General features: G+C 41.9%; 1 protein-coding gene across 1 annotated transcript in view; it reads left to right on the top strand.

Moving 5' to 3' along the window:
- The first annotated feature begins 10,711 nt into the window (after positions 1 to 10,711).
- HACD2 (3-hydroxyacyl-CoA dehydratase 2) overlaps positions 10,712 to 18,144 on the top strand; it is a 94,331-nt gene continuing 86,898 nt past the window's right edge. The window contains exons 1-2 of the mRNA XM_058555933.1: positions 10,712 to 10,898; positions 14,363 to 14,480. Of these exons, the coding sequence (XP_058411916.1) occupies positions 10,744 to 10,898; positions 14,363 to 14,480 (273 nt within the window). The 5' untranslated portion in view covers positions 10,712 to 10,743. The remainder of the gene's footprint in view (positions 10,899 to 14,362; positions 14,481 to 18,144) is intronic.

Raw genomic sequence — 18,144 nt, 5'->3', positions numbered from 1 at the left:
AAAGTTCCCGAGCTTTTAATTGATATTTACAAAGGCTAATTCACATTGACCTGTTTCTGACTGCATATTAACCACAGAACAAATAGGGCTCTGCTAGGCCCTATTTGTTCCCAGGAAAAGGCTACGTTGATATCTTTTTTAAATTGTCTAGAAAGCTCAAAACGGAGGCTCCTATTTTCTAGAGAACCAGGAAATCAAGGGTTTAGAAAATAGAAATCTACTGTTGCAGAGAGAAGGCCAAACATGAAGTACAGAAGACGAGCAGTAACTCTGGTCTCTTCAGAACCCCCAGTAAACTGAGAGTAAAGGAACGATAATTTTTTTTAAAAAGCTGTAAACCCTTCAAAGACAAATATAGGAGAAGACAGATGAAAAAATATCAGAAGTTTGGAAAATGGAAAGCAAATAGATGAGTGGGTAACCGACTTAGAGCACAGAAGCTGAAACCTGACTTCCTGCAGAGGAGGAAGCCAGTAGGAAGGCAGGTCAGCATGCCCTGAAGAAGCCCCAAAAGGCTAGAGACTGGAGGAACCAGGTACCTATGAAGGGGAGCCTCAAAGCCAACTGGGAGATCAAGGCAGAGGTAGGATGGGATAACTAGGAATTAGGCTAGACAAGGGTCCAGAAGCCAGGAGGTCAGTCTGAACACATCAATAGTACCCATGTTGACCAGAAAAGAGCCTGCTCCCAGAAAGGCATTTGCTTGCTCAAGGAGTCTTTAAAAACAGGTAAGCTTCTTTAAAGTTAAATTGGTCGTCCAAGAAGCCAAATCATTTAGACTTTCAATAATGCACCCTCTGAAGAAATGTCTTATCTATAACTATTTAAAGTAGAAGCTCGGTTAACTAATCTCCATTTAATCCAACTTGCCCAACTTAACCACAATTTTTATTTCCTCTGTAAAATAAATTAACGGATGCCTACACACTCTCTGTTCCTACTAACTGAGTTGTATATTTACCAAGAGTCAATCGGGTTTGTTCTTAAATTATTTATGCCAGTTCTCCAGGTTTTTGCATGATAATGAAAACAGATCATAGCCAATGGGAATCCAGATGTCAGTTATCTTCATGGTTGGTCAGACACCCCGAAACATACACTTGTAGGGCTCTCTGTGAAGGGCCAGGTGGGAGATGGCAGTGAGGTCACTCCCCACCTTCCTAATTTGAAGATAGCTTGGCCTGTAGTGCAGAGCTGTTCAGAATTACATCCCCCTCCCCATTCCTAATCACAGGCAGAGAAACTAGAAAAGAGAGAGAATAGTGCACTGCAAGGCAGAAGGAAGAGACAGCCTGGCTGCCTTTCAATTTAATGACTGTGCACAATCTCTTGGCCCCCAGTAAAAACATGGCCCAGTGAATTTCACAGATATTAACTAATCATATTACTCTTTCCTCCTCCCTGTGAGAGCCAGATATGTTTATTTCCTTTTTTTTTTTTTTTTTTTTTTTTTTTTGGTGAGGAAGCTTGGCCCTGAGCTAACATCTGTTGCCAATCTCCCTCTTTTTGCTTGAGGAAGATTGGCCCTGAGCTAACATCTGTGCCAATCTTCCTCTATTATGTATGTGGGTCACCACCACAACATGGCTTGATGAGTAGTGTAGGTCCACACCCGGGATCCGAACCTGCAAATCTGGGCTGCCAAAGCAGAGTGCGCCAAACTTAACCACTATGCCACTGGGCCGGCCCCTGCATATGTATATTTTTGATAGACCCTGTGATAGGTGTTTTTTGGTTTTGGCCACCCAGTATCTAAACACACTTCCTATTTGAAAGGAATTCCACTAAAAAAGCTCAAGTGTGGGCAAATTGCCCCTTTTCCAGCTCCCTTGTCTCTAGAATTTGGGCATGCGAAATTCCAACCAGATGCTTCTACCTAAGACCTTGACTCTGGAGCGAGTAATACAGAGAAGAAAACGGCAGTTTAGAATCGAAATTTCCAGAGGTGGTAGAGGAAGCAATAACGGAGCATCCAGTGTCCAATGGTGGCCATGCCAATGACAGAAGCTGTTGGATACTAACCAGATTCTTCCTGTGTATCGATTTGGTCTCTTTTTTTGGCTGCCTAATTTCCATGGCTCCTGTCCATATTCCAATCCTCATTCTTCAGCTTTTCCATCAATTTTATGAGCTATTCAATATCCTTTCAACACACTCCTTTTCTCTCTAACAAACCAGACTTGGTCTCCATTGTTTAGGAAGCTGGAAATCTGATTAGTATACATCCCTTTTGTGCAGCTTGCCTTTTCTATGGAGATGGAAAGATGAGAGAGGGCCGGCCCTGTGGCTTAGCGGTTAAGTGCACGCGCTCCACTACTGGCGACCTGGGTTCGGATCCTGGGCACGCACCGACGCACCGCTTCTCCAGCCATGCTGAGGCCGCATCCCACATACAGCAACTAGAAGGATGTGCAGCTATGACATACAACTATCTACTGGGGCTTTGGGGGAAAAAAGGAGGAGGATTGGCAATAGATGTTAGCTCAGAGCCGGTCTTCCTCAGCAAAAAGAGGAGGATTAGCATGGATGTTAGCTCAGGGCTGATCTTCCTCACAGAAAAAAAAAAAAAAAGAACGATGAGAGAAAGGGGTGCCTCCCCATCAATTGCTCCTGGGTCAGGCGCCCAGCTCAAGTCCAGAAATATCCACTATCCTGACTATGTGATAAACATTTCATTGCTTTGCTGTATAGTCTTACCATCTATGTATGCATTCCTATCTGTAGCCAGAGGAATAAGAATCACATAGTACAAAATCTAGCCACTGTCTGTCACCAGGGCTTTGGCTCAACAGCTTCCCTTAACATCTTTATTATACCCCGATTAACTACAATAGCTTCTTAGATGATCATCCTGATGCAGACTGTCCTATTTCCCACTATCAGAATTCTTCTTTATTTTTAACTTGTTATATATCATTTATGTATATATATAACATATAAAGTATATCTAACATATAAATAAAGTATATGCAAAAAGGGCCCAAAACATAAATATACACCTTAATAAATTATCGTGAAAGGAAAACCTATATAACCACCATCCAGGTCAAGAAATAAGCATATCCGTTACTCTCAGAATCCCTCCCTTCCCTCTCCTGATCCCTGCTATCTGTACTGTCTTGGTCATAAACTTCTCCCTCCCCACTGTCCACTATCCTGGATAGGTATCCGCTGTCCTGACTTTTGTGATAATAATTTCTTTGCTTTTCTTTATAGTTTTACCACCTGTGTATGTAGCCTTTAAACAATATAATTTCATTCAGCCGGATTTTAAACTTTAGATGAATGAATCATGCCGTATATATTCTTCTGTGCCTTACTTCTTTCACTTGATATTATCTTTATGAGATTCATCTATGCTGCCGAGTAGAGCTACTACAATTTGTTCACTTGCATTGCTGTACAGTGTCCCATTGTAATATATACCATGATTGATTGATTTATTCTACTGTAGATAGATGCTGTGTTGTATTTGGTGTGGGGCTATAATGAACAGCACTGCTTTGACTATTCTGGTACATGCATCCTAGGGATCTTTAAGGGCATCTACCTGGCAGTAGAATAACGGTCACAGGATATGTGTATCTTTGACTTTCCTAGATAATGCCAAACTGATTTCCAAAGTGAATGCACCAACTCACCACCAACAGTCTTTGGGAGTTTCTGCTGCACTACACCCTCACCGACAATTGGTGTTACCAAACTGTTTCTTTTAGCCACTCTGGAGGATGGCTAACAGTATCTCACTGTGGTTATAATTTTCTCATTTCCCTTATTAATGATGAAGTTGAGCATATTTGCATATGTTTATTGGTCATTTATATTTTTTCTATGGTGGAGTCCCTATTCAAGTCTTTTGCCCACTTTTTCAATGTGATTATCTCTTACTGATTTGAAGGAGTTTTCATATGCTGTGGAGATTGGTCTTTTATTAATTACATGCGTAGCAAATATCTTCTCTCATTCTGTACCTTGCTTTTTTTTTTTGCTTGTTTTATGCTATCTTTTGACGAACAAAAGTTCTTTAACATATTCAAATGTATCAATCTTTTTATTTATAGTTGGTACTTATTATATCTTGTTTTAAAGTTCTTTCCTTACCTTTGAGGTCATAAAGATATTCTCCTACATTAATTTCTAAAAGCTTTAAATGTTGTCTTTCACATTTAAGCCTAGAAATGCTTTTTGTGTGTGGTGTGAGGTAGGGACATTGTTTTTTCCCATATGGATACCCAACTGTCCCAGCAGCATTTTTGGAAAGCCCATCTTTTCCCTACTGCATGTCTGTCATACATAAAGTGACTATATATGTGTGGGTCTGTTCCTGAGCTCTCCATTCTGTTCCATCAGTCTATTTGCCATCCCTATGCCAACACTATACTGTCTTATTTTACTATAATTTATAATAAATCTTGATATCTTATAGAGCAAGTTCTCTCAATATCTTGGCAATTTTTGGACTTTTACATTTCCATATAAAATTTTAATCTGCTTGTCAAGTTCCACAAAAATCAAAGCAAACAAACAATAAAAAATCACCCGATGAAATTTAGTTGAGACTGCATGCAATTTATAAATTAATTTAGGGAGAACTATCTTTATCATATTGAGTTTTTCAATCTATGAACTCAGTATCTCTCCATTTATTTAGGTCTTCCTTAATGTCACCTCGTAATGTTTTGTAATTCTCTACATAGAATTGGAACATTAGCACAGAGGCCATGTAATTAGGCTTGCATGTTTAAAATTGTTATGTTTTCCTGGTGAATGGAACCTTCTTTCATTATGAAAGATTTTCTCTCCAGTAATGCTTTTTGACTAATATCAATATAGATATATTAGCTGTATTAGTTTCCAACTGCTGCTGTAACAAATCACCACAAACTTAGTGGCTTAAAACAATACCAATTTATTGTCTTAGAGTTCTATAGGTCAGAAGTCCAATACAGGTCTCACTGGGCTAAAATCAAGATGTTGGCAGTGCTGCATTCCTTTCTGGAGGCTCTAGGGAAGAATCCATTTCCTTGTGTTTTCCAGATTCTAGAAGCCCCCTTCCTTCATCTTCAAAGCCAGAAACATTGCATCTTTCTCTGCCTTTCTTCTGTAGTCATATCCTCTTCTGACTGACAATTCTTTTTCTGCCTCCCTCTTATGATTACATTGGGCCCACCAAGATAATCCAGGATAATCTCCTCATCTCCAAGTCATTGATTTAATCAAATCTGTAAAATCCCTTTTGCCAAGCAAGGTAACTTCTATGGTCTGAATATCTGTGTCGCCCCCAAAATTCATATGTTGAAATCCTAATCCCCAACATGATGGTACTCTGAGGTGGGGCCTTAGGTAGGTGATCAGGCATGGGATTAGTGCCCTTAGAGGCCCTAGAAAGCTCCCTGATTAGTCTCTCAGCCCTAGCACCGGCATTAGCATTTGCCCTCAGAGAAATCCTGGCTTTTGAGTTTACTAACTGATCATCATTCTAGTTTCAACTTAATATTCTTTACCATCACCAACACAAGCCTTCTCCCCACTTCTGGGTCCCACTTTGGGGCTGCCCCTTACTTTCCTGCAAATTCAGCAATGGTTTAAAAACAATGTCATTTTTCAAATCTTTAGGTTTTCTTTCTTCCATTTTTGTAATGGAATGTGCTAGGGTGAATAATGGCCTCCCAAATATGTCCACGCTCTAATCCCCAGAATGTTACTTATGTGGCAAAAGGGACTGGCAGATGTGATTACGTTAAGGTTCTTGAGATGGGGTGATTATCCCGGAATATCTGGTTGGGCCCAGTGTAATCACAAGGCTGTTATAAAACAGAAGCCAGAGAGTCAAAATCAGAGAAAGCATTCCGACAACAGAAGCAGAGATCGGAGTGATGCGACTGTGAGCCAAGGAATGCCAGCAACTTCTAGAAGCTGGAAGAGGTAAAGAATAGATTCTCGGGGCCGGCCCAGTGGCGCAAGCAGTTAAGCACATGCGCTCTGCTGCGGTGGCCCAGAGTTCACTGGTTCGGATCCCGGGTGCGCACCGACACACTGCTTGTTGGCAAACCATGCTGTGGCAGCATCCCATATAAAGTGGAGGAAGATGGGCATGGATGTTAGCACAAGGCCAGTCTTCCTCAGCAAAAAAAAAAAAAAAAGGACAATTGGCAGATGTTAGCACAGGGCTGATCTCCTCACAAAAACATAAAAATAAAAAATAAAAATAAATAAAAATAAAAAAGAATGGATTCTCCTTTGGAGCCTCCAGAAGGACCAGCCCTGCCAACACCTTGATTTTATTCCTGAAAGAATCATTTTGGACTTCTGATGTACAGAACTGTTAGAGAATAAATTCCTGTTGTTTCAAGCCACTAAATTTATGGTAATTTGTTACAGCGGCAATAGGAAACTAACACATGGGAGTTGATTTTTCTTTTCAGATAATATCTTCAACCTATAACTATATTTAAGAACCTGATTCATTATCACGTCTTAGTTCAAATTTAACTTCTCCAGTTTAGCACTCAAGGCCCAACTATTTATATAAACTCATTTTTATCACCTCACCCTGGTTAGACTTCTGTAGACATGGCTGTGTCCTATTACATTTCTTACCTTTTATCTCCCCTCACTTTAACGACTTTCTACCTTTTGATAACACATCCCTTACTTTCTTTATGATTATGTTCAAGACACTTCTTCGATAAGCTCTTCCTGACTTCTCTCCTCTCACAACAATAACTGCTGCGCAGTCCTCAGATAGGCTGTTTACTTGGATCTCTCTAACCTGCTCAGCGTCCTCAGTTGTTCTTTGAATGTAGCTACTCTCCTCATATGAGACTGTAAGATACTTGGAAGCAGATAATATGCATTCAGTATCTGTTGTTTTAACCTGCTGTATTAGTTTTCTGTGGCTGCTGTAACAAATTATCACAAACTAGGTGGCTTAAAACATATTTGTTCTCTCACCATTCTCAGAAGTCTGAGATCAAGGTATTGACAAGTCTGCACTGCCTCTGGAGGCTCTAAGGGAGAATTCATTTTCTGTATCTTTCACGTTCCAGTGGCTGTCATCATTCCTCGATTCGTGGTGGCATCACTCCAGTCTCTGCCTCCATGGTCGCATTGCCTCCTCCTCTGTGTCTATTTTATAAGGATATATGTGATTGCATTTAGGGCCCATCTGGATAATCCAGTATTATCTTCTCATCTCAAGATCTTTAATTTAAATATATCTGCAAAGACCCTTTTTCCAAATATGGTAACATTCACAGATATTTGACATCAATATCATTAGAGGGAACATTTTTCAGCCTACCATACCTGCCCAATATCCATCCCCTTCTTCTGGTAATAACTCCCTTATTACTTCCTGAGGAACTACATCCCCCTAATTGGGGGGGATGTATAAACTCAAATCAAGCAGTTTAGGTAAAGCCTCCCTCCTCCCACTATAGGTATACAACAAGGACCTGGCCAACCAGCATATTCTATCCCCTTTGGCCACAATGATTGACCACGGGCATGTGACTCAAGCTAGTGCGATTACTTTCCAGGACTTTTGTCAGAACAAATGGGAAGGAGACATGGTTTTTGTTCTGGGACCACTTGATTAAGCAAAAGGAATGTACTGACTTACTTGCTGGGAAAAATAATGAGATAATCCTCAAAATCGAAGGAAAAGCATTAGGTACCAGGCTCAGGGACTAGAACCAAGACTCAGTGCCCCCAAGACACATGCTCCCTCTCATGTCTGCTTGATTTCTTTCTATTAACAATCTCTCTCCAAACGGAAGGCAAGATGTTTGTCTGGAGCCAGGCGCACATCCTCTTATCTTTAACAACCCTGGCAAAAAGACAAACACTACACCCCAGCATCCATATATCAATTTCACAGAAGGACTCTGATGAGCTCTGCTTGCGTCATCATAGTCCTAAGTCTTAAAATAATTACTTTTGCTAGAGAAACCATGATTAATGACTGTGTCATGTTGCCAGGCAACGTGTCAGGCAATGAGGGGGAAAAACACAAACATAAACAACTCAAACAAACCACCACCACCGAGAAAATACCACTATTCCTGTTTTATAAAACTCGTAGTCTAGAGGAGAAAAAACATCACACAAAAAAATATAAAATTACTGTGGTATATGTGATGAGAAAAAGTACATGGAGACCATAGCAGGGAGAATAATCCATTACAGAAGTTCAGGGAAAGTGATAGCAGAATTTAGATCAGAAGGAGGAAGATAGGGATGGAGATTGTTCTAGGCAGAGGCAATAACATGTTCAACGTCCTCATGGCAGAAAGGAGCATTGCTCACTGGAAGACCTAAGATAAAACCAGTATGTCTAGGGAGAGTATTGTGTGACGTGAGACTGAAGTAGGTAGGGGCAAGACCAGGCACATTATTGTAGGCCACGTTAAATATTTTATACTTTATCTTAGGTGTCATTAAAAGCCACTTAAATGTTTCAAGGGGGTGGGGAGAGGGAAGATAGTGGACACGAACAAGTTTGTATTTGTGACTGTACTGTAGAGGACAGATTGGAGTTGGGCCTAAGTGACTGTAAGAAGATACATTGAGTTTTAAATTGATTTCCAACTGACAGAGCTTTATGCATTCCTGCCTCCTACTTTCCCATTAAGTGGTCATATTAAAAAAAAAAAATCATTAAATGAATGAAAAACGCTTTTAGAGGAGTGATTACTTGCTCTGCAAAACCGCTCACTTCTTTATTTCTTTTGTAAATTGTTTTCCCTCTGAATACAGTCTGCAATTTGAGTACACTAACTTGCTCTTTAAAGAAGTAAGGAAAATCAGACAACAGAACCTCTACACAATCTGTGGGGCTGTAGAGGATGAGACCCTGACAGTTGTTTAGTTGCTGTCTCAATCTGTAGATGTCTCATGGCTCTAAATACCATCACCACCCTGATGACTCTCAAATTTATCTCTAGTCCACACTTCTTCCCTGAACTTCAGTGTCTAAATCTAATTGTCTATTCAACTTTTCTACTTGGATGTCTAACAAAGATTTCAAACTCAACAAGTAAAAAACAAAATTGCTGATTTCTGTCTTCAAAATCGCTTCTTCTAGGGCGCCAGTCTGGTGGTGTAGCAGTTAAGTTCACGTGCTTCACTTTTGGCAGCCCAGGGTTTGCAGGTTCAGATGCCTGCCACAGACCTGTACACCTCTTATCAAGCCATGCTGTGGCAGGCGTCCCACGTATAAAATAATGGAAGATGGGCACAAATGTTAGCTCAGGGCCAATGTTCCTCAGGAAAAAGAGGAGGACTGGCCAGGGAGGTTAGCTCAGCGTTAATTTTCCTCACTAAAAAAAAAAAAATCACTTCTACAATTCAATTTTTCCAACTTGCTCACAATGTCTCCTTTACCTCATACTCCACATCTAATACATCCACAAATCTTATCAGCTCTACTCCTAAAATATGTCCAGAATTCAATTGTTTTCACCACCTCAAGCAAGACCACTCCGGCCCAGACCACTATCACTACAGCCTGGATTATTGCAATAACTTCCTGATATCAGTTTTCCACAACTAATACATATTTATTTTCTTCTGGCTCCCTCTATATAATCTCTGGGAGACGGAGGACTTGTCTCTTTCATTTGGCGCCAAGAACTCCAGGGCAAGCTTGCAGACGTCCCATAAATACTTGATGGAATGAATAAATAAATATTTTATACCACCACATATACAGTAATTCATTTAAGGAAATGTTTGTGTGAAAATCGACGGTAAGGGACTTTTACAGAAACTCCTAGAACAAAAAAAAACAGTGAATGGAAAATAGGGTCAGCTGGTTAAAGCAGTTTCCACAGGCAGACAGGTTTTCCCCGTAAGCCAAAATCTCTCTATTTTTGGCCACTGTGGGTGGAAAACTTCTTGCTCCACTCGGCACCTCACCCTCAGCCGACTGCCTAATAACCTCACCCTGGTCCTGCCTGCTGGACGGGGGAGCCCACGAGGCCTCGGGCTGGAAGATGCCCTTGAGCACCCTCCAGGCCTCACGGATGACACTGGATCCTAGGCACACAGGCGACTTTAATCGGACAGTAAAAGGGGCAAACTTCTCGTTGACCTTCTCCACTCTACTACTAACTTAAAATCTAAATGCATAAATGCAGGGACGAAACCTTTGGAGACTGAACCTTCAACCTGGCCACTGGTTAAGGAGCAGAGCGCACAAAGCAGAAGGGCTATTCCCGGCCGGCCTCTGGGGTTGACGAGAAGCGAAGTCGTCAATTGCCCTGACGCAAAATAGCAGATCACGTGTATAGGGGTGAAGATAGGGCCATTGGGAGAAGCCAAGATGAGAAGCGAGAACGAAAGCATCATTTTCTTGATCCAACATGGAGGCGGAGGTTACAGGAGAGAGAATGGCCAGGGACGACGAAGCATCCACTTGGCAGAAACAGCAGGCCTGGCGAAGAAAGCCAAAGGCGACACTGACCTAATCCAAGATGGCGCCAGAGGTTATTACCGGGAGCGCAAAAGAGGCGATGATGACCCCGATCCAAGATGGCGGTGGCGTGTGAGGCGCGCCGAGGGGCGGGAAGCGACAGGAGCGCCTTTGCCCTCCTCCAAGATGGCGGCCGCCGTGGGCGCTGTCCCTGGCTCCGCCCCGCGGCCGCGGCCCCGCCTTCCCCCGTTCTCCTTTCGCCGCCTCGCAGCGCCGTGTCCGAGCGGTGATGCTCGCGCGGGGAGAGCGGGCTCCGGACGCTTGACATGGCGGCAGGGGCGGCGACTGCAGCAGCGAAGGGGAATGGGGGCGGCGGAGGCCGGGCCGGGGCCGGCGAAGCTGGCGGCGCGCGGAAGAAGAAAGGCCCAGGGCCTCTGGCCACGGCGTACCTAGTCATCTACAATGTGGTGATGACGGCGGGGTGAGGCTGGGGCTCGGGGAGGGGGCTCTGCGGCCGGCGGGGCGGCCCGGCCCGGCCCGCGTGCAGCGCATCCCTGCCGGGGCGTGTGCGGGACCCGGCACCCGGGCGCTGCGGGCAGCGAGCGCTGAATCGGCCCCGGTGCCTGCCCAGGACGCCTGCCTGCGCGGGTGGCCGAGCAAGTTCACAGGCGCGGGCGTGCGCCGAGCTGGAGTCGGGGGCTCCGGGGGGCACGGGGAAGGCGGCCCGGGCGCTGGTCTGGAGGGCCTTGGGAGGGCGGCTGGGCTGGCCACAGGGCCAGGTTTGGGGGCCGGGCGATCCTGCAGCGCAGAGGAGAGCCCAGGCGGCGTGTCACGCATGGCGAGCTCTTCCCCCAAGGGGAGTGGAGGAAGCTGTGGCTGCAGAGTGACCATTTGTTTAGGCGGCTGTTTTCAAAAGCCAGGTTGAACTTTAATCTGGAAGGTAATGGAAAAACGTTCAAAGTTTTTGACCAGTGACGTGAGCAGGGCTGTGCTTTAGATGAGTTTAGACTTTTTAGGATGGATTGGGGTGAAGAAGATACTGGGGGTGGAAGGCAGAGTTACTGGGGAGCAGGGAAATAGACCCTCGAAACGGGTTTTACCCCCTCTTGTTCCCCCTCATTGCCCTTCATCCTTTGTCACAGAGGGTTTTTAGTTCTAGTTTTAACACTAACTAGCTGTGTGACCTTGGATAAATCACTTTATTTTTCATGGTCTCCGTTTTTTCATCTGTAAAACTAAGGAGTTTGGGTTAGGTGATCTCTAAGCTTCTTCCGGTTCTTTGAGCCCATGGTTTTGGTGAGGAGGACCACAGAATCAGACTATTTGTTATGTATTTTTGAATGACATTCATTTGTAAAAAAAAATTAGCCCTACAATTTTATTATGAAAATTTTTAAACATGCAGAAAAGTCGAAAGAACTGTATAGTGGGCATCTGTTTTATTTTTTTTTTTTATTTTTTTTTTTTTTTGTGAGGAAGATCAGCCCTGTGCTAACATTCGCCAATCCTCCTCTTTTTTTGCTGAGGAAGACGGCCCTGGTAACATCTGTGCCCATCTTCCTCCACTTTTTACATGGGACGCCGCCACAGCATGGCTTGCCAAGCAGTGCGTCGGTGCGCACCCGGGATCCGAACCAGCGAACCCCGGGCCGCCGCAGCGGAGCGCGCGCACTTAACCGCTTGCGCCACCGGGCCGGCCCCATGTTTTATTTTTTAAATAGGTACTTCATTGGCAGGCTGCAAAATTCAAAATATACACAAAAATGTACAGTGAAACTCTCCTCTCACCCTTCCCTTCCACCCAGATCCCCTCCATGGGGGCACTCATTTTGTGTATCCTTCAGATGCTGATACAAGCAAATATATACATTCCCCCACCCCCTCCCCTTTTTTTAAAACACAAATGCTAATGTCATACTAGCGTTTCAGCACCTTGTTTTTTCACAAAAAAATATCTTAGGAGGATCATAGGCTTTATTGCTAGTATTAGAAATGGCGGGTGTTGAAACCTAGGCTCAGAGAAGTTGTGACCTGCTTGATGTCACAGAAAGTACAGTAGGCCCCCCTTATCCTCAAGGAATACGTTCCAGGTCCCCCAGTGGGTGCCTGAAACCACAGATAGTACCAAACCCTATATGTTACTGTTTTTCCCCATACATTATATCTATGATAAAGTTAAATTCATAAATTAGGCATGATAAAAGATTAACAATGACTAATAATAAAGTAGAACAATTATAACAATATATTGTAATAAAAGTTACTGTAGACCTTAGCAACGTCAGCATACGATTTTTTTCTTTCCTCATTAAGTCAAGAACTCTCACCTTTTCACTTAAAGGAAGCACTTTATGGCTCCTCTTTAGCGTTTCCGAATTGCCAGCTTCACTGCTGTTGCACTTTGGGGCCATTATTAAGTGAAATAGGGTTACCTGAACACAAGCACTGCAGTACCACTACAGTGGATCTGATAACCCAGAGGGTACTAAGTGACTAAGGGGCCGGTACATGCGTGTATCCGCTGGACAAAGGGAAGATTCACGTCCTTGGGGGACACGGAGCAGGACCACGAGAGATTTCATCAGGCTACTCAGAACGGCACAGGATTTAAAACTTATGAATTGTTTATTTCTGGAATTTTCCATTTAATATTTTCAAACTGAGATTGACCACAGGTAACGGAAACTGTGGAAAAGAAACGGAGGATAAGGGGGGAACTACTACTATAGGAGATCTGGATCTAGAACCTTTTTCTCTTGACTCACAGGCCAGTGAAGATATGTATTACAGATGCAAGTTTCTTTATCACATAAATGGTCACAGAGTGATTTTTTAAAAGAACATTCAGGAGTGTGTGTATTTATACTTATACATAAAATTCTTAGCTCAGCAAGGGTGTTGATGAGACTATTGGACTGGAAAGAGGTGTTAAGTTACACTGGGGAAGAAGGAAAAAGGTCTTTATTCCTGGGTGATGAACATAGAGAGTGGGGTGGAGGTATCTGAAACCAGGAAGAGAAATTGGGATTGTGAGAGTAAAGTAAGCTTTTTTGTAGGCTGCTAATTCTGGACCAGTTACACCATTAAGGAATCATTTCTCTTTTAATAAACATTTATTTGATGTCCTTAGATGATAGTTTCTACAAATAACATAGACCACCTACCCCATTACCTAGTTGAGATTGTACATTTATGTAAATCGATCGCTGCTTTCAAGGAGAGATACCTTAATAATAAAGGTCCATTCGTTTCATTATGGAACTTAACAAATAAAAAATTACAGGGCCTGAGAAATTTATTTTTGAGAGGGACATAGAACAGAAATATAATGTTCACTGTGATATGCCTAAGTGCTTCCCTGTTTTGTATTTTGTATTGGTCTGACTTTCTTTACTGAATTGATTTTTGAAACTTAGCTAAAAAAAAAAAAACTTTTATTCTTATTTCACTTATAATTTTAAAAGGATAGGTGTTAAGGTATGGGTATGTTCCATGAGATACTTATAAAAGTAGTTTAAAACATCTTTTCTCCACCCTATTATTATTACAGACCCTTTAACTGCATAGGCCGTTTAAAATTTTCCTCTAACAGTTTTTTTCTCTTGTCTTAGGCTTTCTGGCACTTAATTTAGCTGCTCAAGGACCAGTTTAGCTTATTCCCTTCATTTTGGCCTTGTTGTCAACGGGCAAGGTTGCCGAAAAGCTGAGCTCCAGATGGGTGAGGTGCCACTGTGCTTTTGCAGAGCACTCTTGGTAGGATGCTGTTGGTGGTGCAACGTTTCTGTGCAATTCAGCTTGGCATTTGAGAGCTAGAGTTGATATATCCGGGACACTGATTCTTGAGGTCACCTTTAGCAATATCTGTGGTTGCCACATCTTTCTATGACCTTAAATCCTACTTACCTATTTTTTTTTTCTGATTACTCTTTTGCCTCTTTTTCTTAGGTGGCTTGTTATAGCAGTTGGTCTGGTCAGAGCATACCTGGCTAAGGGTAGCTATCACAGCCTTTATTATTCCATTGAAAAGCCTTTGAAGTTCTTCCAAACTGGAGCCTTACTGGAGGTAGGTCCTGAGATTTGTTGTTGTTACTGGTTTCTATTGTTATAAAATAACAAACATGCTACTAAATTATATCGCAGTAGTTATATTTCTGTTGTGTTTGCTTTAAATTTTGAAAACTTGCCTCAAAGCATACTATAATGTTGATACTTGGACTATCTTTTTGATGTTCTAGATAAAATAAAATCTCATTTAACTTGAATTGCCTGGAATATATATCCCTAAGGACATCCTAGGGAAGTGTTAGCAAACTCAGATGCTTTCAGGGGCCAGGCATATAATGGAAACAGTGAGGCTGGTGCTTGTAGCATGTCAGGAGCGATAAATATAAGAAACAGTAGAGCCTGTCTAAAGGCATCAAAAACATTTTTTTAACAAAAGTTTATTAATTTCCCTGTATTAAGGGTAATATATATGCCATCCTGTCTCCCGGGGTCAGTGTATGTTAGGATTTTTGAGTTGCAAGTGACAGAAACCCAATTCAAACTATTTTAAGCAAAAAAGGAATTTACTGACTTCTGTGGTTGACAAAGATAATAGGGTTAACTTACAAAATCAGAGGAACCGGCTCAGGAATGAGAACCAAAGATTGGGCATTGCCAGACTCTCTTTCCGTCTCTCATCTCTGCTGATCTCTATTTCTCTTTGACTGTTGGTCTTAGGCTGTCCTACTGCAGACTGCCTTCTCCACATGGTGGGACACGGGGGAAATTTATTTTTCTCAGCATTGTGTCACAGTTCTAGGGAAGTATTCTGGTTGGCCTTTTACTTAGACCCATCTCACTTGCCAGTGATATGAGATGGTTGATGAGCCAGGTCTAGGACACATGCCCATCCTTCTGGCCAAGGGACTATAGACTTTGTTAATGGAAAAGGGGGAATGATGATAGCTTTGGGCACACAGAGTCAATAGCTGCCATTGTTCATTATGGTGAAAAACCTTCGTGTTGCGGAGAAGATCTGGTATTCCATTTCATTTCACTTAGCCTCCAGGGCAAGCCCATTGTGACTTTTGGAAGAATATTTGAGAAAAAAACTGTTTACCTCGTGAAATGAGATGTGACACCTCAACCTCTCACCTTCACATTTGAAAACAGAACGTTGTAGTCTTTGTTTTTGTCTCTCAGAAAGCAGAGAGATTTCAATACTGTCCCTACTTTCATATTTTAGGTAGATAGTATGAGGAAGTGAGCTTCCAGCTGGGAGTCTGAATACCTTTCTTCTAGGTGTGCTGATTTTACCAGCTTACCCTGTGGATTTGGGCAAGTCTTTTACTTCTCGTCCACCTCATTTTCTCATTTGTAAAATAATTAGGTTAAAGTAGATTTCCAAAGCCCTTTCCTGCCCTGACGATTTGAGTCTGAGGAAACTTCAGCAAATCCTAGTGTGGACCATTTTTTAAACTTAAGAGTTTCGAATTTTTTTTGAAAGGGAGCAGTAGTAAATAAGTAATACTTTGTCTCTCAGAGCTTTGGCCAACACTATTCCCTCAAGCTCTAGAGAAGCAAGTGTGGGGTCAAGACCGTCAGAAACTGCCCCAGTGCTTGAAATAGTAAGAAGTTGTATCCAATTGGAGTATTTGAGTAATTTAAAGGGGATTCCATCTCTATAAGACTTTGTAATATTAGAGGCATAATTTTACAAATTTAAGTCTATCTTAAAGAAGATAGTGACATTAAACAGTGTTATACAAAATCCACTCAGGAGCCAGATCTTAGACTTTGAAGGATTAGCCCATTTATCCCTATAGAATTTTTAACAGGGATTTAAGAAAATACTTTGGATTTTTGGTTTTATCTCTGTTATCCTCACTAAGAACCAATTAGGTGACAAGTCCTGGATTTGGTTTTGGGAAAAGGACTTTACAAAATGCAGTGAAGACTCCCAAGAATATGCAGAAAATTAGATTAGCTTTGCAGATGTCAGTGTTGGCAGTCAAGCCCTCAGCCTGCAGCGATAGAGCAAATTTACTAAAACTGCATTTCCTGACTTGTCAGTTAAGGAATGTTTCATTGCCTACCCAACCTACATTGTATAATAATTACATGTGCACAGTATTGTTTAATTACAGATGCGTTATCCTTATGGGAATTATTAGTGTTTGACAACATATTCTCTTTGCAGGAGGAGAAAATGATTGCAGGGAGGTCGGCTACTCATTTATATCTTTGTATGCTGAATGTTATTCTTTAGTAGGGTCTGTGGGAGTTTGCTTTAAAAGCAAAAAGAGATTACTTGTTCTCAAGAAATTTCAAATCTTCTTAGGAAAACATAACACTTTGCTTTTTAAAAGATTTAAAAACATTTATCAAGCAAGCGCACATGGGCATGTAGTAGTGTAATACAGAAAGACAGTTTCAATTCTGAGGAAATTAAATAATTTTTTGCAAAGTAAGTGCAAAAATGTATTGAGTTGGTGATACAGTAATAGAGCTTTTCTATAAAATGAACACAAATCCTAACTTTCTTCTAAATACTCATCCAAGAATGTCTTGAGTATATTTTATAGATAATTTTCCAAATTATTCCACAGGTGATAATGTAAATAAGTATGTATCAGTCATTGTACTGGGTGCTATGGAGGCTGAGCCCTTGCTAATAAAGAGCTTAAGATCTTATTGAGTAGATGATTGTATGAGGACTCTTGGCTAAAGATTACAGAAACCTCCTTAACTAACTTATATAGTAACTTATATAGTAACAAAATTTATTGTGAGCGCCTAGGCTGTCCTGTAGAATCCAAGGACAGGGATGCAGCTGGGCCTTCGGAATGGCCTGGAATCAGGCACTGGAGCACTATAGGGAACCCAGGAATTCTTGCTCCATCTCTTATCTGCTGTTGTCCCTCTCTTGTCTCTGATTCTTTTTTCTCTTCTTGCAGACTAGTTTTCTTGGTTTCTTAGTCGGCATGGCAGATAATGGTAATGGCCAAAAGCTCCTGAGGTTGTAGCTCCTGCAATCAAGAGAGCAGCTAGTTGGCAACAGAATCTTACTCCCAATTCCACATTCCCAGTGAAGGGCCTAATTTGTCCAGCTTGAATCAGGTGCCTGTTTTTGGACTAATCACCTGAAGACAGGAGCAAGGTCACGTTAACCATATAGAAGTTGGAGGGAAGGGGCAATTTGTAGAAAAAGGGGTGCTAGGTGGAAAGCCCAAGAAGTATTTACCAACGTACTGAGACACAATACAATGAAGATTACAATCTGTGAGATGATTTCTAAATTGACAGAAAGTAAAATACTGATAAGGGGCGGCCTGGGGGCTTAGTGGTTAAGTTGTGCACTCTACCTTGGTGGCCTGGGGTTCATGGGTTTGGATCCTGGGCGCAGACCTACACACTGCTTGTCAAGCCATGCTGTGGCGGCATCCCACATACAAAGATGTTAGCTCAGGGACAATCTTCCTCAAGCAAAAAGAGGAAGATTGGCAACAGATGTTAGCTCAGGGCCAATCTTCCTCACCAAAAAAAAACAAAAACAAAAACAAAAAACTGATAATCTTGTGGGCTAAGAGATCAGTGTGTGAATCAATATAGTGTGTCTTAAATTGACTCTTGAGTAATCCTGAGAGCTAATTAACATATGTGGCAAAAATATTTTTTAAAAATGTCATTCATGAATAAACAAAATGTGGTATTTCCATCCCATAAAATGAATGAATTACTGG

The sequence above is a fragment of the Diceros bicornis genome, chromosome 15 (assembly GCF_020826845.1).
Source record: "Diceros bicornis minor isolate mBicDic1 chromosome 15, mDicBic1.mat.cur, whole genome shotgun sequence".
Classification (NCBI taxonomy): Eukaryota; Metazoa; Chordata; class Mammalia; order Perissodactyla; family Rhinocerotidae; genus Diceros; species Diceros bicornis.
The sequence above is the reverse complement of the archived record's forward strand: the minus strand, read 5'-3'. Positions and strand labels throughout refer to the sequence as shown.